At 40.6% G+C, this 27,729-nt stretch overlaps 2 protein-coding genes across 19 annotated transcripts in view; one reads left to right on the top strand and one right to left on the bottom strand.

The window, feature by feature from the left end:
• EML6 (EMAP like 6) overlaps nucleotides 1-10,781 on the top strand; it is a 251,024-nt gene extending 240,243 nt beyond the window's left edge. For 8 of the 14 annotated variants that reach the window (XM_063789079.1, XM_024354352.3, XM_063789078.1 and 5 more), the window contains 7 exons: nucleotides 1,298-1,486; nucleotides 2,761-2,933; nucleotides 3,346-3,508; nucleotides 5,779-5,882; nucleotides 6,904-7,057; nucleotides 7,444-7,544; nucleotides 8,839-10,781. In XM_063789079.1, the coding sequence (XP_063645149.1) occupies nucleotides 1,298-1,486; nucleotides 2,761-2,933; nucleotides 3,346-3,508; nucleotides 5,779-5,882; nucleotides 6,904-7,057; nucleotides 7,444-7,544; nucleotides 8,839-8,863 (909 nt within the window). In that variant the 3' untranslated portion in view covers nucleotides 8,864-10,781. Of the gene's footprint in view, nucleotides 1-1,297; nucleotides 1,487-2,760; nucleotides 2,934-3,345; nucleotides 3,509-5,501; nucleotides 5,883-6,903; nucleotides 7,058-7,443; nucleotides 7,545-8,838 lie in introns of all 14 variants that reach the window. The other 6 variants (XR_008546240.2, XR_008546241.2, XR_010149136.1 and 3 more) reach the window with 5 other exon arrangements.
• Nucleotides 10,782-10,951: 170 nt separating this feature from the next.
• Nucleotides 10,952-27,729, bottom strand: part of RTN4 (reticulon 4) — a 77,906-nt gene continuing 61,128 nt past the window's right edge. For 4 of the 5 annotated variants that reach the window (XM_009442335.5, XM_009442336.5, XM_016943256.4 and 1 more), the window contains 6 exons: nucleotides 26,264-26,471; nucleotides 21,281-21,419; nucleotides 13,448-13,517; nucleotides 12,574-12,620; nucleotides 12,316-12,374; nucleotides 10,952-11,951 (listed from right to left, as the gene is read on the bottom strand). In XM_009442335.5, the coding sequence (XP_009440610.4) occupies nucleotides 11,909-11,951; nucleotides 12,316-12,374; nucleotides 12,574-12,620; nucleotides 13,448-13,517; nucleotides 21,281-21,419; nucleotides 26,264-26,471 (566 nt within the window). In that variant the 3' untranslated portion in view covers nucleotides 10,952-11,908. The remainder of the gene's footprint in view (nucleotides 11,952-12,315; nucleotides 12,375-12,573; nucleotides 12,621-13,447; nucleotides 13,518-21,280; nucleotides 21,420-26,263; nucleotides 26,472-27,729) is intronic. The other variant, NM_001033911.2, reaches the window with a different exon arrangement.

Genomic DNA, 27,729 nt, shown 5'->3' with positions numbered 1-27,729 from the left:
TTGCCCAGGCTGGAGTACTGTGGCATGATCTCAACTCACTGCAACCTATACCTCCTGGGTTCGAGCGATTCTCCTGCCTCAGCCTCCCAAGTAGCTGGGATTACAGGTGCCCACCACCATGCCCAGCCAATTTTTTGTATTTTTAGTAGAGATGGGGTTTTCCCATGTTGGCCAGGCTGTTCTCAAAACTCCTGACCTCAGGTGATCCACCCACCACGGCCTCCCAAAGTGCTGGGATTACAGGCGTGAGCCATCACACCTGGCCAGGAAGCAGATTTTTGTTCAGTGGAAGGAAGAACTTACTAAGAGCTTGAGCTGTCCAAGAACAGGAGAATTGGCTGCTTTGCTCTGCAGTCACTGGAATATTCTAGCAGAGGCTGGGTGATGGAGGAGTCTTTGCTGAAGCTCTCACCTGAGGTAGCTGATGGAGAAAGGGCAAAGTAAGAGGGTGGAGAAGAGCAATTAAGAATGGACAGTTTGTTGTTAAAAACAAAACACTGGCCAGGCATGGTGGCTCACACCTGTAATCCCAGCACTCTGGGAGGCCAAGAGGCAGGCACATAACTTGAGGTCAGGAGTTCGAGACCACCTGGCCAATATGGTAAAACCCCATCTCTACTAAAAATACAAAAATTAGCCAGATGTGGTGGCGGGCACATGTAGTCCTAGCTACTGGGGAGGCTGAGGCAGGAGAATCGCTTGAACCCAGGAGGCAGAGGTTGCAGTGAGCCAAGATGTCACCACTGCACTCCAGCCCGGGTGACAGAGTGAGACCCTGTCTCAAAAAACAAACAAAAACAACACTTCTCACCCCTTCTTATTTTAATATTAACACTGCAAAGGCATTTTCTCAAGTTACTTTTTTTTTTTTTTAAAAGACAGGGTCTCACTGTGTCACCCAGGCTGGAGTGCAGTGGTGCCATCATCATAGCTCAGTGCAACCTCAAATTCGTGGGCTCAAGCAATCCCCAAGTTTTTCTAATAATAGTGGTGTTTTAAATTTTTTTAACTGTGGCCAAATAGACATAAAATTGACCATTTTGACCATTTGTAAATATACAATTCAGTGGCATTAGGTGCATTCACATGTTGTGCAGCCATCACCACCATCCACAGAACTTTTCTTGCAAAACTGTAGCTGTACCCACTGAACACTGACTCCCCTGTCCCCCACCCCCATTCACCGGCAGTCATCATTCTACTTTCTGTCTCCATGAATTTGTCTACTCTAGATACCTCATATGAGTGCAGTCATACAGTATTTGTCCTTTTTCTAATAGTGTTTCAATTACAACAGGGAAAAATCTTAGTGGGAACCAAAGACGGAGAAATAATTGAAGTTGGTGAAAAAAATGCTGCTTCTAACATCCTGATTGATGGTCACATGGAAGGGGAGATCTGGGGCCTGGCCACTCACCCTTCCAAGAACCTCTTCATCTCTGCCAGCAACGATGGCACAGCCCGGATCTGGGACCTGGCTGACAAGGTGAGGCCGACTCTGCCCAAACTCAGATGCCCACGAGTGGGCTGCGCGGCAGTGGGAGCTGAGCGAGGAGAGGCCCAGCCAGCATCATGGCAGAGACGGGGATGGGGCCAGGTAGGAGATCGAGTTAGAAAACCTAATGATAAAAGAAGCCCCACTCACCACACCCCGTCTAAACAATATAATTGAGAACGATTATTCTGTTGTCATGAAAGAACCCACAAAACTAAAAATATAGAGACAAATCATGTTTTCCCTGGATGAGAAGACTAAAAATGATTTAAAATGTCAAATGTTCTGAAATGGGCCTAATGTATTTCTGTCAAAATCCCAACAAGGTTTCTCTTAGAGCTTGGGAAGGCAATGTTAAAGTTCATCTGGAGTAAAACTGTGAAATAGCAAGGAGTGGCTGGGCGGAGCGGGGTGGGTGGGAGGGAACAAAGAGTTCTTGCCGATCCTCATGGCCTTATCCAGTGTTAAAACAAGTACTCAAGTTCAACTAATTAAAATATTTGGTTTCATTTTAAAATGGCTGGTAAGTGTTTGTCGTATTTTTAGTGTCAGAGTCACAGAATAGTCAGGTAAAAGCTTGAGTATGGTTGCTAGACTTTTAAGTTAGTTTCTGTAATTATTTATTAAACATTATTAGCAACAGCTGTCACTACTTGACTAACTACATAACACCAGCTGCTTCATGGACATGATCAGTGCCTACAACAACCTTGCAAAACCCTTATTAACATCGCTATTAGTAAAAATCGAAAAACTGAGATGTAATTTACCCAAACACACCCAGCTAGTAAGTGACAGGGCCAGGATTCAGAATTTGAACTAGCAGAGGCAGAAGCTCACACTCTTTCCCCTAAAGAAGAGGTTGGCAATCTACAGTTAAAGGCCAGATCGGGCCTGTGGCCTGTTTCTACAAGTCCAGCTGCCCTCATTTATTCAGGTACTGAGGCTGTCTTGTGCTACAGTGGCAAAGGTGAGTAGTTGCGACAGAGACTATGGCCCACAGAGTCTAAAGTGGGTGCTACCTAATCATTTACAGAAAAAGTTGGGCAGCCTGTGCCCTAAAACTTGTTGTCCCCCAAGCTGCTCTAATCAAGACATACAGCTCTTCTCAGTTATTCAGGGACATTTACTCTAAGAAACAAGAGATTTGGTGGCCTGCAGTGGCTGCGAGGGCAGCCTGACTTCTCTGGCCTGGTGCAGAATGTCTCCTGGAGACCAGCTGAGGGGGCCAAGAGCTCAGGTGACTTTCCTTTGCATCAATGTAGAAGCTGTTAAACAAGGTGAGCTTGGGCCATGCGGCCAGGTGTGCAGCCTACAGCCCTGATGGGGAGATGGTGGCCATTGGCATGAAGAATGGAGAGTTTGTCATCTTGTTGGTGAACAGCCTGAAAGTTTGGGGGAAAAAACGAGACCGGAAATCTGCTATCCAAGATATCAGGTACCTAAGTGGGTGGTCTGGGCATGGAGGAGAAAGGCAAGCATTCTGCTTACCAGTGGTTCCCATTCCAGCCACGGCTGGAATAAAGAACTCAGTTGTGAGAGGGTCACTTTCAACAAGCCACCTATGAAAGAATACCTTCTCCCACTCTCACTCTCAGACAAGTCTTTGCTAATTTCCATAAAAGTGTGGTTAAAATTACTTGTAAATGTCATTCTACATATTTCCCGGGGATTCGATACAGATAAATTGTTGAATTCTGTAGAATGCCAGGAGAGGCTGACCACATGTGAGTCACAAGGCGGCTCTCATTGCCTTTGGGCCTGGAAGGCCTGTCACAGACCAGCCTTCATGCCTGACCAGCCCCAAACAGCCCTCCTCATGGACTCTGCTCTCGGATTGCTTTTTCTAGAATCAGCCCAGACAACCGATTCTTAGCCGTTGGTTCTTCTGAACACACAGTTGACTTCTATGACCTCACTCAGGGCACAAATCTGAACCGCATTGGCTACTGCAAAGATATCCCAAGCTTTGTCATTCAGATGGATTTTTCTGCGGATGGCAAATACATTCAGGTATGCTTGGGGTTTACTTATATCTGGGGCAACCAATAATAACAGCAGTAATAACAATGGCCTATATTAATCGAGTCCTTACTGTGTGCCAGGCAATGTGCTAACTCACTCTTCACCAGAACTCCTTAAGTAGTTAGTTACTTTTTCCATATTTTATAAATGTAGAAACAGAGGCTTAGAGAATTTAAGAACGTTGAGGAAATAGAATTTAAAATAATAAAGAGTAAGAAAAACAGGAAACACAAGCCCTAATCATCTTTAATCTGCCCCTCGCCACCTCCTCTTCAGAGTTTCCTGATTTCTAGTTTTCTGGGGCTACACCTAAGCCTTGTGCCGCTTCTGGTATTTATTCATGTCTTTCCCAACTCTACTGGGTAGAATGGCCCCTCCATACATGGGCCCTGGACTCCAGCCAGTGGGCCTGGAGTGAAAGCTCATCCCTGGGTCCCAGGGAAACTGACCGGTGGAAGGGATGGAGAGGGTTCCACTGCTGGGACTGATCCCTAAAAACAGAATGATTTCTCCAGCACTGAACAAATCTGCATTTGTGAGCTGGCCTGGAGCTGGATATTCACTGTAAAAGGAGAGAGGATGTATTTATTCATTCAACTATTTGCTGAACCGGGCACTATGCTAGACTTTTAGATGGACAAAATGAGACTGGTCCCGTAACCACCCAAGGGGTTCACCTTGCCGGCTGCCTAGACAGAGCCGATTTCTCAAGACAGGGGAATTGCAATAGAGAAAGAGTAATTCACGCAGAGCTGGCTGTGAGGGAGACCGGAGTTTTATTATTACTCAAATTGGTCTCCCTGAGCATTCCGGAAGCAGAGTTGTTAAGGATAATTTGGTGGGTGGGGGGAAGCCAGTGAACCAGGAGTGCTAATTGGTCAGAGATGAAATCATAGGGAGTTGAAGCTGTCTTCCTGCACTAAGTCACTTCCTGGGTGGGGGCCACAAGATCAGATGAGCCAGTGTATTGATCTGGGTGGGGCCAGCTGATCCATCAAGTGCACGGTCTGCAAAATATCTCAAGCACTGAATTTAGGAGCAGTTTGAGGGTCAGAATCTTGTAGCCTCCAGCTACATGACTCCTAAACCATAATTTCTAATCTTTTGGCTAATGTTAATCCTACAAAGGCAATCTGGTCCCCAGGCAAGAAGGAGGTCTGCTTTGGGAAAGGGCTACTACCATCTTTGTTTAAACCATAAACTATAAACTTTCTCCCAAAGTTAGTTCAGCCTACATCCAGGAATGAACAAGGACAGCATGGAGGTTAGAAACAAGATGGAGCCAGTTAAGTTAGATCTCTTTCACTGTCTCAATCATAATTTTGCAAAGGCAGTTTCAGTCCCTGCTTCCTGGAGCTTGCTCTATAACAGAGAAGACAAGCACTAAACAGACAATCACAAAATATAAATATAATTACAAATTGTGATTATGTGCCAAGAAGGAAAAGTACAGCATTCCGGGGAGCATGTAACAAGGTGCTGAATTTAGATGCACTTCCTCTCAGCAAGTGATATTTAAGCTGAGGTCTGCAGGGTGTGTAGGTGTTAGCCAACAGAGAGGTGGGAACATTGTTCCAGGCCATCTGCATGAAAGCCCTGAGGCAGGAAAGAGCTCAGCTTCCCAGCTCATTCCAGGAGAAGCACTGCAGGGAGAGAGGAAGCTGAACAGGAAGGCAGCAGCCATTCACTGCAAATGTCTTGATGGTAGGAAAAATGGTCTGTTTCCTTTAGAAGACTCCCAGAGCACCGAGGTTCAGGTTCTAGACACCTCAGAGATCATCTGTGTCAGCCACTGTCCATGAGAAACCTGCCTTACCTCTGTACCAAAGGTTCTTGGTTTCCTGTGAACTGGGATTCCTGTGTATCAGAAACACCTGGCAGCTTTGTTTACAGCAGAGATTGCTGGGCCCCACCCTTTCGGTGTCTGTCTGGGTAGGTTTGGGGTGGGGCCCAAATATTTGCATTTCTAACACATTTCTAGATGCAGCTGAGGTTGCTGGTCGGGAACCACACTCAGAGAACCGCTATCTTAGGACTCTGGAAAATAGCGAGAAAATGGATGAGAAGAAAGATGGGAAAATGGCCTGCTGTTGTTGTCATGGGCTGGCCATAGGCTTTGCAGCCTGGAGCTGAGCTTGGGTTTGGAGAAAAGCCCTAGGGATGCAGAGGCTGGGCAGTGTTCTGGGAAACTGCGCCCAAAGGGAGTCTGTGGGACTGAGAAAGAACGTTGATGAACATGGCTTCCCTTCTACCTACAGGTGTCGACAGGTGCCTATAAGCGCCAGGTGCATGAGGTCCCCCTGGGGAAGCAGGTAACTGAAGCCGTGGTCATTGAGAAGATCACCTGGGCCTCCTGGACAAGGTGACTGACTGGAAGAAAAAACTTGAGGAAAAGGTCACAAGGGAGTCTCTTGTCTCACTCAGGCTCAGCCTCCAAGTTTGTGCAGGATCTGAAGAAGCTGAGAAATGGAGCTGTCTTTTCTTTTGGGGGTGAGGGTGGGAGGCTTCTTGGCACTAGTTTAGGTCACTGGCTTTGATCTGACCTAGGTTTTTGAAATGCGAAGCCCCTCTTTTTGTGTAATTTCTTCTACAAGTCTCCAACCCCTTCCAGCAAGTTCAACAGGAAACCATCTCCCGTCTCTTGGCCAATCCTAGTGCACAGTGAGGCCTCCATTCGCTAGGGGAAGGGAGTGGGAGGGCCAGACCCCGGCTTAGCAGGATGAGAAACAATGGCTAATTCATGGGAAAAGAGACCATTTAGCCTGTGAGTTGAAAGGAACCCCTGCTGTTCTCCCCAATACGCACATATTCAAGAGGACCACAGGGAACAGGGAGAGAATCAAAGATGGGGGTAACTTGTGTTTTTGGAGTGTAGGGGACTGAGGCAGAGGGGGAACAGTAAGAGCTGGCACAAATGTACAGAGGGGAAGGGGACAGATGCTTTCATGCCAGGAGAGCCACATGGCTGTGCTGAATTACATAAAACAGCACCAGGGACCAATTTCATGGAATACAATTTTTCCAGAGACCAGGTAGGGGGTGGGGTTTCGGGATGAAACTGTTCCACCTCATAAGGAGCTTGCAACCTAGATCCCTCACATGCTTAGTTCACAATAGGGTTCGCACTCCTATGAGACTCTAATGCTGCGGCAGATCTGACAGGAGGCGGAGTTCAGGTGGTAATGCTCCGCCACCACTGCTCACCTCCTGCCCTGCGGTCGGTTCCTAACAGGCCATGGACCAGTACCGGTCCGTGGCCTGGCTGTTGGGGACCCCTGATGTTAAACATCCCTCTCTTCCTTATCCCTGGGAGGTGATGACTGACTGCAAGGAGCCTTCGTCGTGACTTCCTTCTATCCTAACCCCTCTTTCTGTTGGAACAGCGTCCTCGGAGATGAAGTCATTGGAATCTGGCCACGAAATGCAGACAAGGCTGATGTCAACTGCGCATGTGTGACCCACGCTGGCCTGAACATTGTCACAGGAGATGACTTTGGGCTGGTGAAGCTCTTTGATTTTCCATGCACAGAAAAATTTGTGAGTGTTCCTCAGAGTAACCTCCCTGCAGGTTCTCTGTTTGGCCGTCTGCAGGAGATAGGGGCCACGTCTAGATGGCCCTCTGGGAGACACAGAGAAACCCTGTCCCGGTACAGTGGAAATATGGCAATGAGTTTTTCACCTCCTGGAGGGGCAGTCCTGGAAGCCAGAAGGGAGGATGGAGGGTGGATAAAATGACCTGAAGTGGGGCAAGGATGAGAGGCAGGAAAGTCAGCCAAAGGCTGGCTAATAGATGAGTCCAGACCAAATGGAAGTCCCCAGTGAAGGAAGGTTCTGGGAGCAGGGGATTTGAGTGCTGGAAGTAGTCTGTGGTTGCTGAGAGGAGCCAGGGTCTCTTAGCTGTCTCCATTCACTTTTGCTCACAGGCCAAACATAAGCGATACTTTGGTCACTCGGCTCACGTGACGAACATCCGTTTCTCTTATGATGACAAGTATGTGGTCAGCACTGGAGGAGACGACTGCAGGTACTAACCTAGCTGACCCAGTTCTTACTCCACAGGCCTGGCCAGCTCTCCCTCCCCATCTCAGGCATCCCGTGGGTCAGCCTCTCCCAGGGGCGTGAGGAGGGCTGATGTGGGGCTAATAAACAGGAAATTCCATGAGTCCTCATGAAGGCAAGTACTTTCCAAGATAAGGCATTGACTCTTTGGTGACTGTCAACCCAATGGTTGTGACTGGAGCTGTCCTGGGATGGCATGGGCATGTGATAGCTACTCTGGGCACCGCTGGGGGAAAGGGACAGGTGGATGAGACCCGAGATGGCTGATTTGAGTAGAAGCTCTTGGCAGCCCATGGGCTTTTGTGCATAATCAGGAGGTTAGAATGCAAATTCATCTATATGTCCTTTTAAGAACTCCCAGTTGATCACCAGTGTTGGGAATTTCTTTATTTACTCTAAATAGAGTATAGAGGAACAGGTCTAGGTCATTCTAACTCACTCAGCTTCCCCATTTCTGATGAGCTTCATTGTAGCATGAATACTGGGTTCTATTCAGCCCAAGCAAAACTCCTGAGGGGATAAAGATGAAATACAGGCCTTCTGATACTTCCTGGTGGTCTGAGTTAGGTTGTAAGAAAGGCACCTATAAAGAATCTCAACCCACTTCCCACTCAAAAGCACTGTGTATTTCTCATGGCCTGCCTGGGAGCACCCATCTCCAGCCTGCTGTGCTGGCTACTTCTGGCACTTATAGCCCTTGAGATAGTACCGACAGCAGCTCCCTGTGGAGTGCTAACACCCGTTCAAAGCAGCACCAACCCAATTGTGAACAAGCTAGGAGTAAAAGACGTAAATGAATTGGTCACCCCAATGCAGGGGATACAGACTTGTTTTAATATAAAAAAGAAGTGGCCTTAACCGTGCAGGGCTTGTGGGCCTTTGTAGGCATGGGAGCATGCTGTGATCCCTGGTTCTGTGCTGAACACTCAAAAGGGCTCTCTGACTCAAGTGGAGGTGATAAACCTTTTCAATAGTAACAGGAGAGAGTGTGATATCAAAGTGCCAGAAGTCCTCACGGACCAACATTTAGCACAGACATTCAAACTGCTGAAAGAACCAAACAGAACTCAACTGAAAAAAAACAGACCTTTTAAAAAAAGCAATAGATCTTAATTTGGTGGCAAGATCCCTGGTTTACCTTTTGAAGTCAAAATGTTCAATACATCACCCGAGCTTGACTTTTGAGCACTTGTTTTTTGCCACTTGACACAAGTATGATGTCCAGCTATGCAAAATGACTGTTTGATCTGCCTTTTCAGTGTATTTGTGTGGCGATGTCTGTAAAATGCCAGAAGCCTCTTATGTTATTGCTGCTGCTGCTATCAGCCAGCAACTGCAGAGGCCATGCTGAGGTGCCTCCTTGCCACCAGCCGTTGGGAAATGCCTACCATGCTGCCCCGGACGCACAAGCTCAAAACGCTGCAGAAGTTACACAACTGCTCCCATAATCTGGACTCTCCAAAACCGTGATGCCACGAAGGAAGGTCAAGTTTTAAAATGTTAAGACTGCTTGCCTCTGTTCCTGAGACTAAACACTATACATACTAACTACATTGACAAAGAAATCCTATCTGATAATGTAGCCCGCTGACAAATTTTGAAGCCTCGGTTACCCTAACCAATATGTAGCTTTTAATTTGCATCAAAACTTTTACAAAGATGTTTTGCTATTGTTTCTATATACTTCAAGAATGTTCATTTTTACCAATAAGTTGAACAAGACAGCCTAAGTTAGATGCACCGAAGTACTAGAAATATCGCTAGCCTCTGTTCTCCAGTTTAGCTTTCAAAACCAAATGAGCCATGTATAAAGGAGTTGAGAAACTTAATTTTTAAATGTTTCATTTGCAGAGTTTTATATCCATTAAGTGCCTTTGAAAGTTTCCAGTTGTGTGGGCTGCTGTCTCACCTCCCACCAATTTCTCCTTTCTCCATATGGTGCTAAAACTTCAAAGCTGAGGAGGGCTGCAGGACCCTTAGCAGATTCAGTGTGTCACCCTTGTCCTGTGTTCACACCAAGGCTTCCTAAATGAAAGACATCGGTTACCTGCTTATGGGAAGGTGAGCAGCAAAGGAATTGAAGTTCGGGACAGGGTAGAATTATGGGTTTTCATTGTGTTTCGTGCCAAACCCACAAAATCCAAAATAGAATTCAAGTTAAACAAACTTCTACTACAAAATGGAAGGGGAAAAATGCTCAGGAAGGTCCAGGAGAATGAGCTGACTTATCTCGTTAAATCTTAAGATAAATGAGGTAACCCAAGGCTGCACCTTGGTGTACCACCCTGAGTGGAGTTGAGGTGACTTCATTTGATTGCTTCAGGTGAACTATATAGGTCAAGTCCAGATTATAAAAAAATTATCTGCAGAACAAATTGTAAACCCAAGGAATAGCTGGTAAATCAAAATTATAAAGTGAGTTAGAGTTCCTTGGAGTTGGTTGTATGACAGAATATGACTTGGACAATCTTTACCAGAAGCCATCCGTAAGCCCCTCAGTCACACTTTCCATGTAGCTGACCAGTGACTACAGGATGTGGCTGACAGTGCTCACTGAAAGGAGAGTTGGTGCGGGACTGGTGGTTCTGAGCACATAGATGCCTATCAATCAGTCCTTCCGGTCAGTGAACGAAAATTCTAGACCTACAGTTACTGGCTACTTGCATTTGTCAGTTTAGAGAAAAGGTAAAATGAGGCATTTTCAATTATAGAATAGACTAACATTTACCACAGAAGTGCTTCAGCATTCTAAATGGATTAGATCACTCATTAAGCTATTTTTATATGCCAATTTACTAATGCCTTACATCAATCCACTAATAGGTTGTTGGGCCCGCAGTAGAGTCCCTATGCAGTCCCAATTCTGTTTTCTGTAACCATGTGACTGGTGATGCAGAGTGATAACCATGTCTGCCTATCTTGTACTAGACTCTTCATGCTGATCGGATCTTGCATTGAAATAACCATGTGGAAGAACAATGAATCGATTAATGATGACATGTACAACCATATTTAAAGAGCAATAGTGTCCGTGTGTCATGAAAAACTTATTTGTAAACGTTTATATGGTATGATTTTATGTATGTTCATAAATCCTGCACTGTATGATATATGTTAAAATATTGGTGCATGAATTTATTTTCAAAGTATAAAACACATCACTTAAACATTTTATGTGTCAAATAAAATTTGATTATGTAAACACATTTGTTGACTTTTGTTTCCACAGTAAACAGCTGCACCATCAGCTGAAAAAACCCTTCCAAAAGCACAAGCTACCATTCACTCTACCGTTCGCTGGTTGAAGCAGTTTACCCACTGTGTGCATTTTTAATCTGCTGCAATTTCATGAAATGAAAATACCAAAGCATATTTTAAGTCTATAAGCTTTATTGATACTTTTTGCTTTTACAGTTCACAATGCATTCCACAGATTTAGTTCAATACAGCTTAAACCACAATGGTATAAATCTTCATTTTGTAATTTCTTGCATAACAATGTTTGATATTTGCAAACAACATTTTTGGAAGCATTAGATTCAGTCCATAGATTCTGTGACAAAATTAACTAGAGTAAGTCTGTGCAATGAAATTGATGTTGGAGTTCTATGTGTGTGGCATTTCATGTTGAAAACAGATGGTAGTACTCCTAGAAATATTTCTTCTTCTTCTAGCTTATGTGCTTTGGAACTACACATGTATAACCAATGACTGACTCTGAAATATCAAGCACTGTGGGGTGGCTGGAAGGTAAAGGTCTAAACTTTGTGAAACACTATACATATATAATCTATATTTACTTATATTGGCAATTAATATAACAGTAAAAGTCACAATACACCTAGAACATACCAGAAAAGCAAGCTTTGTCATTCCTGCTTTACCGGTATGATCTCGTCTAAACATTTCATTTCAGAAAATCTGCATCAATCTACACGGACCATACACAGTGCACAAACTGAAAAGGGCTTTTTTTTTTTTTTTTTTTTCTAGCTCCACCATCTCTGCAACTTGCCAAGATGTGGCAAGACTACCTGCAACAAAGTAAAATATACAGGTTTTTTATTCCACCAGTGCCTCAGATAGGAAAAAGATATGATTACGGTTTAAATCCATACATAGCAGCTTACAATACTTAAGATGATGAACACATGGCAGTCAAGACAGGTAATTTTTCCTCACAACAGTGCATGGCTAAAAATAAAGATCTAACAACGATCTGTGAAACTGCACTGCAACGTCAAGGTTCGTTCTTCCCTGACCCTCCCCCGTATAATCAAATGAATATCCCCTTTAAAGATGAACTCCTACTAATTATTTTGGGCGTTTTCATTCAGCTTTGCGCTTCAATCCAGGGATTTTCGCTTGGATTCTGAAAATGAAAAAGTCAATGTAAATATCAGTTTTGTTTGCTGCTGCTTAAAATACCATCTTCCAAGAACTACTTGTATGTTATTCAGCTAATACAAGAAATGAAATCCTTAAAGCTGCCTAATTCTAAGCTATAATTTTGCCACCTTGGCCTCATGAATTAGATTTAAACAAAGCCTTAAACACATAATAAACCCAGAAACGAATGGTCCAAATGTTAGAAAAACAATCTTTTGGCAACTCTGAAGTCACACTTAAGGTCTGATAGAGATTTGTTACTCATTATGCCTGCAATATGAAAATACTGTTCTCACAATCCAGCACACCTTATCCTAGTAAAAACACTGCAGATTTTAAATACTTACTTAGCCATAGCATCTTTAACATTCTTATTTGCAAGTCCTAGATAATGATCTATCTGTGCCTGAAAGAGAGGTATAAAGGAATTATTACCGTTGCTAAAGAATCTTATTAACCACTACTATGTGTCAAGCTAAAGGCTTAAGAAACCATCACACTTCTCATTTTTGTAAGACACTGAAAATGGGCACTAATACATTCATAAATCCCATGTAATAGAGTGAGTGCTCTATTCTGAAGTCAGCAGTTAGTTAGGAAATTACCTGATGCCGTTCATAAATAACAGGAACACTGAAGAGTGAAATGAGAGCTGAAAAGGGAAATATACAACTTTTCAAAAAGAATGGAATGATTTGGGAGGAATAAACACTCAAAAAACTATTAAACTGGCAACTCAAGATAACCAAGCAGTGTTCCTAATGAATGAATAAAAACATAAGGATCTCTGGATGCATCTGCCGTTGAGGAGCCACTCCAGAGGAATGAATGAACTGTGTGAGGCTGCAGTTATTAGAGCTAGGAACCATTTCTAGCTTCAAATCATATCACAGTGAGATTTCATAAAATAAAGGTATCCCTGGTTAGATTTATGACTGCACCATCATATAAAGCCACCCTTCATCTGGTTTATCACTGTTTGTTAGTAGGAGCTGTCTTCAGCAACTAAGGTAGCATTTCAATAAACTGGGAAGCAGTATCACCAACTTATTTAAAGAGAATACAACCTCAAACTTATTTTGAGATGGAGTTTCACTCTTGTTGCCCAAGCTGGAGTGCAATGGCACGATCTCGGCTCACTGCAACCTCTGCCTCTTGGGCTCAAGTGATTCTCCTGCCTCAGCCTCCGGAGTAGCTGGGATTACAGGCGTGCGCCACCACGCCCGGCTAATTTTTTCTATTTTTAGTAGAAATGGGGTTTCACCATGTTAGCCAGGCTGGTCTCGAACTCCTGGCCCCAGGTGATCCGCCCACCTCGGCCTCCCAAAGTGCTGGGATTACAGGCATGAGCTACCGTGCCCGGCCCACATTTTCATCCCCTACTTTTCATACAATGAGAATATTCTCCACTAAAATGTCTAAGCTCCTGGCACACAATCTTTCCAGCAATTTGTCATCCCAATGGCTTTATAGACTTACCCAAAATCAGTAGTGTCAGACCATTAAACAAGGCACCAACATAGGTAAATACCCACATCAACACTGCAAACTATAAGAAAATAACATTAGCCCATTATAAACAAAATTCAAGTAAAGTTTCTTAATTATGCTTTCAAAAGCATCCCAGCTAAATGCCTACCTACAAAAGGCATACAACTTGAAGACTGGGTAAAGTACCATGAACAGTTCACTATTAAGTCACGAGTCTCAATTATGAATTTCAAAATCCTAAAATAATTAATAGATTTGACCCATTTTCTCTGGACTACACTACCAAGTAGTTGATTCTGCTGAGATCAGAAAATATACCAAGGGTGCATCTTACCCCTCCAGCACTAACAACATTTAGCTTTTAAATGGGAAGACTATTATAAAGGTGTTATGAGAATTGTCTATTAAAATTGATTTCAAAGTATGAACTAGTTGAGTGCTTGAAGATATATGAGCTGAATAATTCAGACATTAATATCTCAGCTGATAAGCAATAATTGGGCAAAGAGTACTTATCAGGGAAATTACGTTTCGGTACCAAAAATATCACCTCTAGCCTTTGAAGGATCAGGCACAAAGTCAGTCTGAATTGTGTTAAACATTGGTCATCATCAATTCCTTTGCTTTCTAATTCAAGGCCTTCATGTGTATGTCTGGCAATCACTTTGACCTACTTAGTAGGTAACAAACACGATGCCACCAGCTACAGTGATTATTTAGGCTTATGTAACAGTATAAATGAAAAGGGGAGTAGTAGAGCACCCCCATTATCTAAAGCGGGGATCAGCAAACTTTCGCTGTGAAGAGCTAGACAGTAAAATTTTAGGTTTTATGGGCCACATAGGGTCTGTGTCTCATATTATTCTTTGTTGTTGTCATAACCCTTTAAAAATGTACACCACCCACTCTTAGCTCCCACACTATACAAAAACAGGCCGTGGCCCAAACAAGCAGTGGTTTGCTAACCCTTGATCTAAAGCATATATCTTTCTCCATGTATTAAACGAACTCTGACTGAATGCTTACTGACCATTAATTAAGCAGTCAAACATTAGTAAGCATATTTATTACAGCTTAGGAAGACACTTTGGATGACTCTACCAAGCAACAGTTCTACAAATAGCAACACTCTGGTCACCCTAACTGAATTTAACTAATGTTCAAGTCAGTAAATATCAGGCATTCTTAATATCTGTCAATTGAAAAAAAATTTTTTTAAGCTGCCGTATTCTTAGCAATTGCTATTGGAACCCCTGGTAGAAAGGTTTGAAGGATGACTTCAGTTAGTAAGGCTTTTCTCTCACTGTTTTATAGACTCCTATTGCTGAAGCTAAATATAACTTTTGCACTTGAGCAAGTTTACTATAGAGCAAGAGAGTTATTTTTATCCATCACTATCCACAAGTCTAAAGGGAAAAGTGTTGACCTTCCATATTTTAGAAGAAATTACTCTAGCAACGAAGATGCCGTTAACATGACAGAAGATAGTAACAAACACAAGCTAAAATAACTCCTCATTTGGTCATTACAGTCACTGACAAGGCTTCACTCCAAGTCCACAGGGGAAAAGCCCAAGACTTCACACCTGAGCCACTGAAGGGGCTCAAATGTCACTTGCCTCTTTGAGAACACTTCCTAAAAGCCAGGCTATCCCAAGACAAAGAGAAGAACACAGGGAGGTCTCAAATGTCCTTAGGGCCAGGCAGGTGACATACATGTATGTGAGAGGCTGGGAGAGAATTGAGGCACACAGTGATATGCATTCTTCCTCTCAAAGGGGCACTTACAACCCTGCTCCATATGCTGTGGCCATGCAAATATTCCAGGCCAGTGTTGCCAGAAATGTACACTTTTGTGTGCTATCATATAATTTTTAAATGTTGCAGCTATGTTGAGAAAACTGAACACTTCGGGGGCCCAAAACAGAAATAGTGGTTAAGTGTATCCAGGGAACACACCACCAGGAGAGAAAGGGGTGGCAGCAAGAACTAACCTAGAGAGTAACCATTATTAATGGGAATCCACCACAAATGATGGATTTGTAACATGGCAGGAATAAGGTCAATAAACACTTTAAAGAAGCAAACAGGCTGCTCTCATTTTGGACTTAACAAATTCTACACGATTCCATGGCAAATACTTTGCAACATTATAGCCAATACTTATTAACTGAAGAGGTCAAAGCTTATCTCTCCATTGCACAGTATCGAGACTGGAGGAAGGAGGCCTAAAATGTAATGAAGATCTAACAAATACTTACTGAAAAGGGGCGAGGGCCACGTCTGGTTTATCTTTCTTCCAGGGCAATAAGAGAATTAAATTCACTGTGTATAACACACCTGATTAAAGAGCTCTGCAGATTTGTGATGTTTCAATTTGGGGGAAGGGGTATCTTTAAGGCAAACGGTGGGAGAGTGCTTAGTAAGATCTCAGAAATTACTCTGGCAGTTCTGACCATTTCAAAACTTTCCTGCACTCTCAAACTCTTAACTCTACTTGCCCTTCTGTGTCTCCTTCAGATTCATTCATTAGTTGGTAGTTTGGACTCTCTCTATATCCCCAGCCCATTTCCTTCTAATTTTTCTGAGAGCTCAAGAAACCTGAAAGGAAGCTGTCAAAATGTGAATGTTAACAGCTGCCTATGAGCCTGAGAGCTAGATTTTAGTGTTCTTCTGGGTCAGCTATTTCTGGAGCTCAGGCCGTTTTTTTTTTTTCTTCCCCTCACTTTCAGATTTAAGATTGTGTTCTGGAACATTATAGTTGCGCCTCAATTACAGAAAAGTAAGAACCTCTGCTGAAAATACCTGGTCTTAGTCCCTAAAAAAGTAAAATTATTAGACAACTTTTTGGGATTTGAGGTTTCAAAAGACAGGAACCCGCTAAGAAGGCTCAGTCAGACTCAATTAGCCCAAAAGCTGAGCCCAGTAGGCACTGTCATATGCTTTTCTTTCATAATTGGGGGTGGGAAGCGGGGGGAGGGAGGATTTATAGTTTAATGCCACAACTTTTTAAAACAGTGATTTTTGCCATACTATTTGACTAGGAAAATGATCGTTGCTCACTCTATAAATACTTGAAATCTTTTCTAGGACTTAGAAGTTTGTAGTTAATTGCAAAGGAGCAAAACAAACGGAACATTACACAAGAATTTAAAAGGAGAACTCTGCAGAACATGTCTTATTTTTATTCGCCCAAGTCAACCACCAGGAAACTTGGACCAGGCACACAGATGCCCATCATTTCACACCGGCGTTTATAAAAGGACTAATGAGCCCTGGAGTTTGGTTATTTTTTTGATCACATTTTGAAAGGCCAGGCTCCTCCTTCACTGCCCCCGCCAAAAGGCAATAAGCAAGGAAAAGGTTTCACATGCTAGCAAGAGCGGCTCTAAAATTTCAATTTCTGAGGAAGATGGTTTCAAATGGAAATAGTCATAATTGTAGGCTGGGCATGGTGGCTCACACCTGTAATCCCAGCACTCTGGGAGGCCAAGGCTTGGCAAAACCCCATCTCGTCTAAAAATACAAAAATTAGCTGGGCGTGGTGGCGGACGCCTGTAATCCCAGCTACTCAGGAGGCTGAAGCAGGAGAATCACTTGAACCTGGAAGGCAAAGGTTGCAGTGAGCCTAAGATCGCACCACCGCCCTCCAGCCTGGGTGACAGAGCAAGACTCTATCTCCAAAAAAAAAAAGAGCTAGTGATAATTGTGACCCAGAATCTAAAAATGTAGATATAAATTTGAGGGCACACAACAGATTTTGCATTTATGAAGACAATGAGTTATAGAGATACGTCTTTCAAATTGTTGTTTAAAAACTATTATTTTGTAAACACAGAGCTTGATAAAAATGTCTTTTCTAAATGACAAAAATTTAGAAATGAGAATAATTTCTACTACATTTTCCTGAAATTAAGATGGTTTCCATTTTCCTAGCTATGAATCATATAAAATCAATGTAATTCCAATAAAAAGCTACTTCCTATAAATTTTTAAAAACTCATTCTTATTTAAATAAGAAAAAACATTCATCTAAACTGGAGAGACTGGGGCTATTAGCAAACTTCCCATAAATTTAAAATCTGACTATAAGGCATTAAAATAAATCCGTTTAAACAAGGTAAATACATTTTTCCTTATGTTGAAAAAGTAAAAAAAAGAATGGGAATCGGAAAAACATTTTTTGCTTGCTTTAGGGTGACAGAATATAACTTTCCCTACCAGTTTTTGTGGCTAAAAGGCAAAAAGTAATGCAGTCCACTATTAAGGGACTTAAGATTAAGATTTTAATAATTTTTTTTTTTTTTAAACAGACAGGGTCTCACTCTGTTGCCGTGGCTGGAATGCAGTGGTATGATTATGGCTCACTGCATCCTCCACCTCCTGGGCTCAAGAATCCTCTTGCCTCAGCCTCCCAAGTAGCTGGGACTACAGGCATGGGCCACCATGGCTGGCTGATTTTTTAGTTTTTTTTTTTTATACAAACAGTCTCACAATGTTGCCTAGGCTGGTCTCAAACTCCTGGCCTCAAGCAATCCTTCCGCCTTGGCCTCCCAAAGTGCTGGGATTACAGGCGTGAGCTACTGTGCATGGCCAGGAAAACCTTCTTCTTTTTAAAATGCTCTCTATATAAACAAAAACTGTGGTGGATCAGTGTGGCCATACACAGAAGTCTCTCTAGAAAGGTAATCCTATCAAGCATTTTTACAAAAAAGCAAAGTGATGTTTTTTTTATCAGCTTCCTTTTTCAATAAAAGCTGTTTTAAGGAAGTATTCAGTATTTCTGTAGTACCCTTATATTCAATGGAAACAAACACATGGAATCTGTACTACTCATATACAATGACATTAGGAAAGGGTTTAGCTAAATTCTTGTGTGGCAAAATCACAAGGTTTATTGTTTATCAAGGAAGACCTTTCATGTACATTATCAGAGTGTGCACCTGAATTACCAAGGGCTTTACCTTTCATGGGGAGAAAAGGACAGATTCCCTGCCTTATTCATTTGCCTCTAGATTTTGAGATCTAAATGCCAGGTTCACTTTAAGTGCTAACATGATGAGGCAACTGTTATTTATTTGCAGTCCTAAATGAATTGCCAACTGGGGAAGTCACCAAGCAGGTTTCCTTGAGCTCTGGGCTTGCCAAAAACACAACTCAGGGAAACCAATCAAGTATGTTTTTCTTCTCTTTTCTTTTTAAAAGGATTGCTAATCCTTAAGGATAAATTATAATTTTAATGAAAGTCCTTTTTTTCAATACTAAGAAACAACAAGTGTTCCAGAAAGGAAATCTGTCTCATCATGTGTTACTTTCTGTTACTTTCAAATTAGCAGTCACTCAATGCAAGAACTTATCAAGTTCGATTTCTCTCATTTATGCTAGCTTCCTCATGAATAACATGATTGCTTTTACAAAACAATGTAGTTTTCAAAAGAAATTAAAAGATAAGATTTAACAAAGAAATTATTTCTCAAAACTTTTTTTAAAAAGTCCTCATATTCGATTCTCAAATACGTGTGCACAACAGAGATTTAAAATGTTTCTTAAGATCTCATCAGCCCCTTTCTAACATTTTCTCTCCTCTTGCCCCGTATCTACAAAATGGACTGTGTATGGATGAAAATTTTCTCTGAAAGAATAAATAAGTTTTCTTTTGATTAAAGACAAGTGGAAACTTTATACTCAAACTCAGAAAACTAGAGCATAATGAATCATTCCCAGATCAATTTTTTTAAAAAATAGATTTATTCAAAATGACATTTCTCTCAAGAAAAATGTTAAATTGTAGACATATAGCTGCCTTCACTGCTATACTGTGCAAACATGGAGGATGACTTTTGGTGTATCTCTGTTGCCGTGTTTATTGAATCTATAAAAACAACAAGCATCTCTCCTCTCCTAAGCTCACCAGGCTTTTCTTTGAAGTCGCCTCTCTCCCCCACCAATCTTTGACTACTAAATTCAGAGATGGTTCTTTGCTGTTTGAAGCTCTGAATTACTACTTATAGACAGTACTTCTTCTCAGTCAATTCCTACCCACAAACCATCCATCTTAAACGGCATCAGTACCTCCTTCTCAATCACTTTTCACACATGTTCTACCCTAGAAGTCAGCTACGTATAGAAGGTAATAATACATGAATAGGAACTGGTTTCCTCTAGGCTGTATGTACAAGGTTCTATTTCATTTGCTCCAAACTATTTTTAGTTGATCTCTTTTGAAACTTATTAACCAAACATGCCAAACAACATAACCGTAATCTTTTTATTTACAGACTAACATCAGATCATTTTAAAACATCACTACAGATTTAGTCACTAAATGCAACCACTCTATACGAAAGAGGTAAGTAATAAAAGGAAACTACATTATTTACCCTTGATGTTATTAGGAAGTAACTTAAGTTCCAAGTCATAAATAAAAATAAGAGATGCGGCTGGGCGCAGTGGCTCATACCTGTAAGCCCAGAGACGCAAACAGCTGAAAATAATGTATCAACTACTACTAGGTTATAAAGGCTAAAATGGTTTTTTTTTGTTTTTTTTTTGTTTTTTAAAAAGCACTTTAAGGACTTAAACCTATTTTGACCAGTTCAGAAATTGTTTTTCTGAGTCTAAAGGCCCAGTCACCTTATTGCTACTATATCCTTGGCATGTGTGATAAATATAAACTAGAACATTCCTCTTGGAAATGAAAAATAAAAAATTATGAGAATTACCACCACTACATTTCTGCCCAGGCTTAGATTGGAAACAAGTCTGCCTGTTTTCTGCAGAGTCACAGGCAAGAGCATATACAACACAAATGACAAGTTCTATGAAAAAGAAAAGCACTACAGGTCCAGCGCTTCAGGCTTAAATTACACAACTGTGGTTTAGTGCCTGTTTCGTCAGTCAGAACTTTGGGAGAGTTTATTTGCAAGGTGAGACTCTTAACAGCTGCTTATGTAGCGAGATCCAAAAACTAAAGAAAAACTTCCAATGATTACCAATTGAAGATTAGTTGAAGTGTTTCAGAATATTAAATCTTATCTAGAATAAGAAAGAGTCCAAGATATGAAATAGCTTTCATGTATGTATGAATCACATACAAGCTAAGAAACTAAGTGCTAGACTGTAAAGCAAAGTCAGAATGAATAAATCTGATAATGCATTAGACGATCTTTATGCTTATAGTCAAAATTCCGATTAATTTCCTTTTCTTTTAATCTTTATGATTTCCAAAAGTATTATTTTATATATATATGTGTATATATATATATATAATTTTTTTTTGAGACAGAGTTTCACTCTTGTTGCCCAGGCTGGAATGCAATGGCGTGACCTCAGCTCACCGAAACCTCTGCCTCCCGGGTTCAAGCGATTCTCCTGCCTCAGCTTCCTGAGTAGCTGGGATTACAGGCATGCACCACCACGCCTGGCTAATTTTGTATTTTTAGTAGAGACGGGGTTTCTCCATGTTGGCCAGGCTAGTCTCGAACTCCTGACCTCAGGTAATCCACCCGCCTCGGCCTCCCAAAGTGCTAGGATTACAGGTGTGAGCCACCACACCCGGCCCACAAGTATGATTTATAACTTATTCTCCTTTGAAAAGGAATACAGGACTCTCTGTATTAAGTATGACCAAAAAAAAAAAAAAGGGAATAGCACTTCTTCATCCTTATTTGATTGGATTCTGAATTTTAAAACACAAGTTTACAGCCATGTGATTTAATTAATATTTATCATTTACTTGAATATAGAAAAACAGAATTTTACACTCAACTCTCTTGATACTAAATTCTGGGTATATCAAAAATGAAAGGCAAAATAAACTTACCTTCAGAGAATCAACTAAATCATCAACTAAGAAGAGGCGCCTGAGTTCCTTTATCGTGCAGTTCACATGACCAAGAGCAGAATTACTGTACTTCTGAACCAACTCCTCAGATATAGCAACTTCAGATTCCAGATATGCCCTAGAAAACAAAACACATCATAATTGTCACTAATTGGAGTGATTTTCCCCTAAATGTCAATCAGAAATTATATATCTGTAAGAAATTAAGAAAATATTCTGCTATAAAAGCCAACTGTTTCCAAATTAGGGGCAATATAAAAACTCAGCAGTAAGGGGTATTTCCTTGATAGGCACTGTCTGCTGACTAGCACAGAAAAAGCATACACTTTGAAGCCAGACTGATCTGGGCTTGAATCTGATGCTCTGCCACTTACCTGGCTAGGTAATTTTGCAAAGTTATTTATTCTTCCCTCTAAACTTAGTTTCCTCATTTATAAAGTGGAGATTATCATGAGAATTCAGTGAGAAAAGTGCCTAATGCAACTGAGCACAAGGATGCACTCAGTAAATGGTAGTTATGACTATGGTTTTTTTTTTTTTTTCTTAAAGTTGACACTATGTTGTCTCATCACGTTTTCCTAACAAAGATCTTTTTCATTTCCAAATCCTAAACTCTCAGACTAACCTTTAGGGGAAATTGCTCAATATGTCAAGCACCAGATTGTAAAGTGGCTGCCAAAAGCACAGTGGCAATCCTAGCAAAACATAAGAGTTACATCATCCAGATGTTTTAATCCATACCGAGATGGCTAAAATTGTTAAATTTAAAAGTATTGTATTGGTAATAAATAAATAAATAAATAAATAAATAAATAAATAAAAATACTATACTGGGGAAAAAGTCAAGTCCACAGGAATGTAAGAAACAGTTTCATTACTGTTTCAAAGAAGCCATTTTATCTTGGCAGGGTACAACCAACTCAGAAGTGCTGAGTGTTCCCTCGTATCTGTTGGAAGTAGTCCTCATAACCTCCCCATGTCTCAGGATGCCAGTTTCTTACAGTGGAAATAACATCTTAGACAACTCCTTGTCCCACAATTTTACCTCTGCAACATGCCCCAAATATGTCTCCTGGTTTTTATTCACAGTGCCATCACTCTATTTTAAGCACTTACTATTTACGAGCTGGAATATTCTATCACTCTCCAAACCAATCTCTGATCTGCCTGCATCCAAATCCATTCTGTCAGCCAATGCCAGAATAACCTTATGTGAGCTATCCTAGATAGTGCTGTCTAGGCTGAACTCAAGCAAGAGTTAGAAGACCTGCCACTACCTAGCTATACAACATTGCAAAAGGCATTTAACTTCTCTGGGTAAGTGCTCCAACTCTGTAAATTTGAGAAACAGACTTTCCTCAGTTCCTTCAGGCTCAAACATTCTGTGATTCTATGACTCCAACTTTTCAACCAGGGACATCCTCCTAAATCTTTCCAACCTTACTTCCAACTACTCTTTATGTTGCAGCCAGAAATGAGTCATTCACTAAGTATTTTTTAACCTTAATGTAGCCCTTATTAATCATATGGTTTTCCCAATCTGCAATGCTCTCTTACCTCTGGTGATACCTTATTTAGCCAGTTAGCCCCATCTCAAATCTCACCCATACATAGAGCCTTATCTGACAATCTCTTTCATAAAACCTTGATGTTATCTCTCACTCCTGTATAATTCTAACAATGCTTTCTTTTGTGTTAGTCTTATAGTATTTACTAGATTCAGCTCTGAAATATAGACACATGTATACTTGTATATTTTTCCTACTAGAGTATAAACTGTTATGGACCAGGAATGTATCTTTACTAATACATGGTCTAACACACTGTTAGACAATTATTAACAAAAAACTGAATTATTAATATCAAGTTAAAAATACTCAAATACTCACACTGATATTTAAACCAGCAATTATTTGTTTACCCAAATTTGAGAAATATAGGAAAGTGGCTGATATAACCCTGGTTGGTATTCTGCTTCTTTGTACCACTGTTACTTGTTCTTGCTGAAGACAAGATGCCTAAGCAGAAGCCATAAAGATAGTACTCCCCATCAATGACATCCTGTAGATATTTACACTAATTCAACTGACATTTATGTGATATTAATACAATGCCAGCACTGTTCATCACTCAGTAACCACAGGTATTAGATACAAACCACATAATATCACCTCTACTAGTATGATTAAGGGGTACTAGGAAAAACTGTCCAACAAGCTTAAACTGGTATGTTGGCTGAATTTACTTTATAATGACTATAAAAGGACTTTAAGAATATAAAGTGTTTCTAGCCGGGCATAGTGGTGCATGCCTGTAGTCCCAGCTACTTGGGACATTGAGGCAGGAGGATTGCTTGAGTCCAGGAGTTCGAGACTAGCCTGGGCGACACAGTGAGACCCATCTCTTTGAAGAAAGTTTAAAAAATGAATAAAGTTGTTTCTAAGAAGGAAATAAATCACTAATATTTTCCAAAAACCTCAAAAATCAAATGATGTGTAAAACTGGAACTGTAGAAAATTTAGAAGTTTTGGCTTGACAATATTTTTACATATTTCAGCATAACTAATTAAAAATCATACTTCTTTATGATTTGTGGCTTGATAATAATATGACTCGGCCTTTTTTTTTTTTTTTTTTTTTTTTTTTTGAAAGAGTCTCGTTCTATTGCCTAGGCTGGAGTATAGTGGCATGATCACAGCTCACTGCAGCCTTGAACTCCCGGGTTCTAGCAATTTTCTTAGCTCAGCTGCCTGAATAGCTGGGACTACTGGCATGCATCACCACACCTGGCTAATTTTTAATTTTTTGTAGAGATGGGAGTCTCACTATGTTGCCCAGGCTGGTCTCCAACTCCTGGCTTCAAGCAATCCTCCTGCCTCAGGATCCCAAAGCACTAGTATTACAGGCATGAGCCAACATGTCTGGCTGGCTCTGCCATTTTCAAACTACAATTTCAAGTTACTGAATTCCAACTTTTTCCCCGTCACCCCATAAAATGGAGTGATACCACCTATCTCACAGAATTATCACAAATTTAAAACAAACTTATTAAAATATGTACATAAAAGGTTAGACACATAGGAGCTATTCAATAAATGTTGGTCTCTCCCCCTAAACTTGTATAACATCATTACTTCATCAAAAAGAGAAAGCCAGAGAAAAATCACCAGTCTTTACAATAAACAAAATAATTCAGTAGGTCTCCTCTTCCAAAGTCTGTAAATCCATTTAAGTTTACCCATTAGTATCAACTGGATCATGTTGTAGGTAGGTACATAGTCATATGCCCAAACAGATATTTACCTTGCCACACATAGTTTTTCCTTTGTTTCTCCTACTTTCAAGCTAACAAGTTAGAAATAGTTTTTAAATTATCTCAATCTATTTGAAGAAAAATGATCTCCTTATGCAAAACAATTAACATTTCAAAGGCTTAGTTAATGCAGTAGGAACTGAATTTTCGGATCATTTGGGGTCAGGGTTAGGAAATTCTCCAAAGAGCTGGGTCTTGAACCAAACTAAGAACCAAATAAAAAGTATGACTGAGGCAGCTAAGGAAGGCGGCATGAACACGGGTACAAAACTCTGGAAGGGGTAAATGGGAGACAAGACAAAGACATATGGACTTCATCCTACAGTCTATAGAGGGCCGGTGCATTTTCTTTTGTTTTTTTTCTCTTTAGAAAAAAAGTGGTACTTCTAGAAAAATTAATCTGACATCATCTGTAAGAAATGAAGTAATCCGAGGTAACTACAAGTCAATCTAGTAACAAATGGAGTCCAATTAGGGGTCAGCAAACTTTCTGTAAAGGGCCAGATAGTTAAGCATTTTAGGCTTTCATGTCCATATGGTCTCTCTTAAAACTACTGAATTCTGCTATTACAGTACGAAACCAGCTAAATGAATGAGCATGGCTGTGTTCCAACAAACTATTTACAAAAGCAGGCAGCAGACTGAATTTGGCCATGGCCTTGCTTTACAGGCCCCTGGCAGACTGAGGAAGCAGTGGAAAAGAACAGAATTTTGTGATTTTCCTAACAATATTTAGTGATTTTCTTTATATGAGATGAAAACAAAGATAACATCAAAACAGGAGCCTGAAAACTAGCATGGTAGTGGTGTTATGGATAGAAATTAACAAGTTTGAGGGGAAAAGTTCATTTAAAAACGTGGTGAATTAGTCGTTGTCGGGCGTTGGTTGGGGAGTTGAACTGTTAATAAGTAGGAAGTTTCTTTTTGTGTGATGAAAATAGTGATGGTTGTAGAATTCTGTGAATATACTAAAAACCAATGAGTTTTATGGTATATGAATTATATGTCAATTAAAAAAGAGGGGGAAAAACACGCAGAGTATGAGGTGAGGGCAGAAGACTCAAGCTGAGGTTGTGTCTCCATAGCAACTATATAATGCTATAGTATACTTGTGAAAATAAGGGTAGAAGATGATAGTTGAGAGACAAGGAGATGCTGAAATAAAGCTCTCCAAAAAATAATTAAAAAGTAATGCCTTAAGAAACGAGAAGAAACTAGATAAAGAAAATACATAAAGAAAAGCATAACAGAAAACATCAGCATACTAGAAAGATATGAAATATCAGAAAGCACGTTATCACACAGCATAAAAAGCAGTAAAGAATATATAACCCTCATCAAACCTACCCAGGTTAAAAAGACACAACACTCATTCAAGTAAGATAACCAATGCTTAACTCTAATAAATATTCCTAACAAGTAGCAGAGTTAGTTTAATGATACATAAACAGTCTCCTCCATCATGAGCCTTTAAAACGACTTTTAGAAAATCTCAAAAGCAGATGTTTTTGGTATAGCTCAAGCAAATAACTGCAATTATCTATAACAAAAAAATGCATGCTTGTAACTCTACAGACAGTAGATGAAGTCTTAATACCAATCCTGTTTACACTATTGCCAATGCCTGCCTTGTTTTCCAGACATCTCACCTGAATGGGTGGCCTTCATCTGATTTCTGGATAGCTTGGATCACACCCTTGTATATCCTAAAGCTGATGGTCACAGAGAGCAGGGCCAAGGCAATGTAGGCTGTTACACTCACAATGCTGAATACTGTCAATGAAAGCAGCAGGAATAGGCTGGCACCAAACACCACTCCAGTCTTCTTAATGTCTCTCCAGTACAGGAGGTCAACAACTAAAAATTGAAAAAGAAATCTGAAATTAGAACGTTATTTTATCAATTTGGATTTGCTCCATCTATGAAAACAAAAAGGCTACTACATAAAGTAAAACCAAACCTAAAAATTTAAAGAAACACTAAGTTAAAGAAACACTAACTTTATAACCCACATTTTAAACCCACTCGTAGTTGTGTATTAGTATAACACCTTTATTTTTGACAATGAAATGTTTTTTATTCAAATTTATTTCTGCATAACCAAATCATTCTAGCCATACACAATGATTAAATGTCTCCAAAGCCTAGAAGACTTCTAATGCAAAACAAGGAGTTACTTAAAATAATCTTGGGGGCTAGGTGCGGTGGTTCATGCCTGTAATCCCAGCACTGTGGGAGGCTGAGGCAAGGTGGATCACCTGAGGTCAGGCATTCCACACCAGCCTGGCCAACACGGCAAAACTCTGTCTCTACTGAAAATACAAAAATTAGTGGGGCATGGTGGCGCATGCCTGTAATTCCAGCTACTCGGGAGGCTGAGGCAAGAGAATCGCTTGAACCCGGGAGGCAGAGGTTGCAGTGAGCCGAGACTGCACCACTGCACTCCAGAATGGGCGACAGAGCAGGACTCTGTCTACAAAAAAATCATCTTGGGGTTTTTCATCTCATACAATGCATGCTATATATTCAAATAATTCAATAAATATATTCCAATAACAGAAAAAATATTAACACACTAAAATGAGATACTTCAGTGACACCAAAATATATTTATAGGCAGAAAATAAATTTAAAAAGGCTGAGATACGAAAACTACACATATGAATGAGCTTTTTTTCTTATTTGATTTTTTTGTGCTAGTAATAACTCTGCTCTTAAGATCTGTCTTTTAGCAACAAAATTGTAACTTAACCTGGGTATCATTAAAAGAAGAATTTCCTACAAAGAAAAAGACAAAACAAACAGCCTTTAGATTACCTGAAAAGCCACTTCCTTCTAAGAGTTGATAAATATAATGCCGTAAAAATTTAGGGGTCAAAGAAAAAAGAAAAGTAAATGTGTTACACATTTACATAATGTTTATTAATAGTAAGGAGTCAGACAAAGCCCAACTTAGCATGTCTGCTCTTGGACATGGCCACAGGGCCACTGAGGGGATCAAGTAAGCATAGCCTGATGTCTCAAAATCAGGTTATGCTCAATGCAAGGAGAACCCCAAAGTGTGCCAAAGCGCTCTTGAATTCATAGGCTGATATAATTAATCTCTGTCTGAACT

This window comes from Pan troglodytes, chromosome 12 (genome assembly GCF_028858775.2).
Source record: "Pan troglodytes isolate AG18354 chromosome 12, NHGRI_mPanTro3-v2.0_pri, whole genome shotgun sequence".
Lineage (NCBI taxonomy): Eukaryota > Metazoa > Chordata > Mammalia > Primates > Hominidae > Pan > Pan troglodytes.
This window is presented reverse-complemented; position numbering and strand designations above follow the sequence as displayed.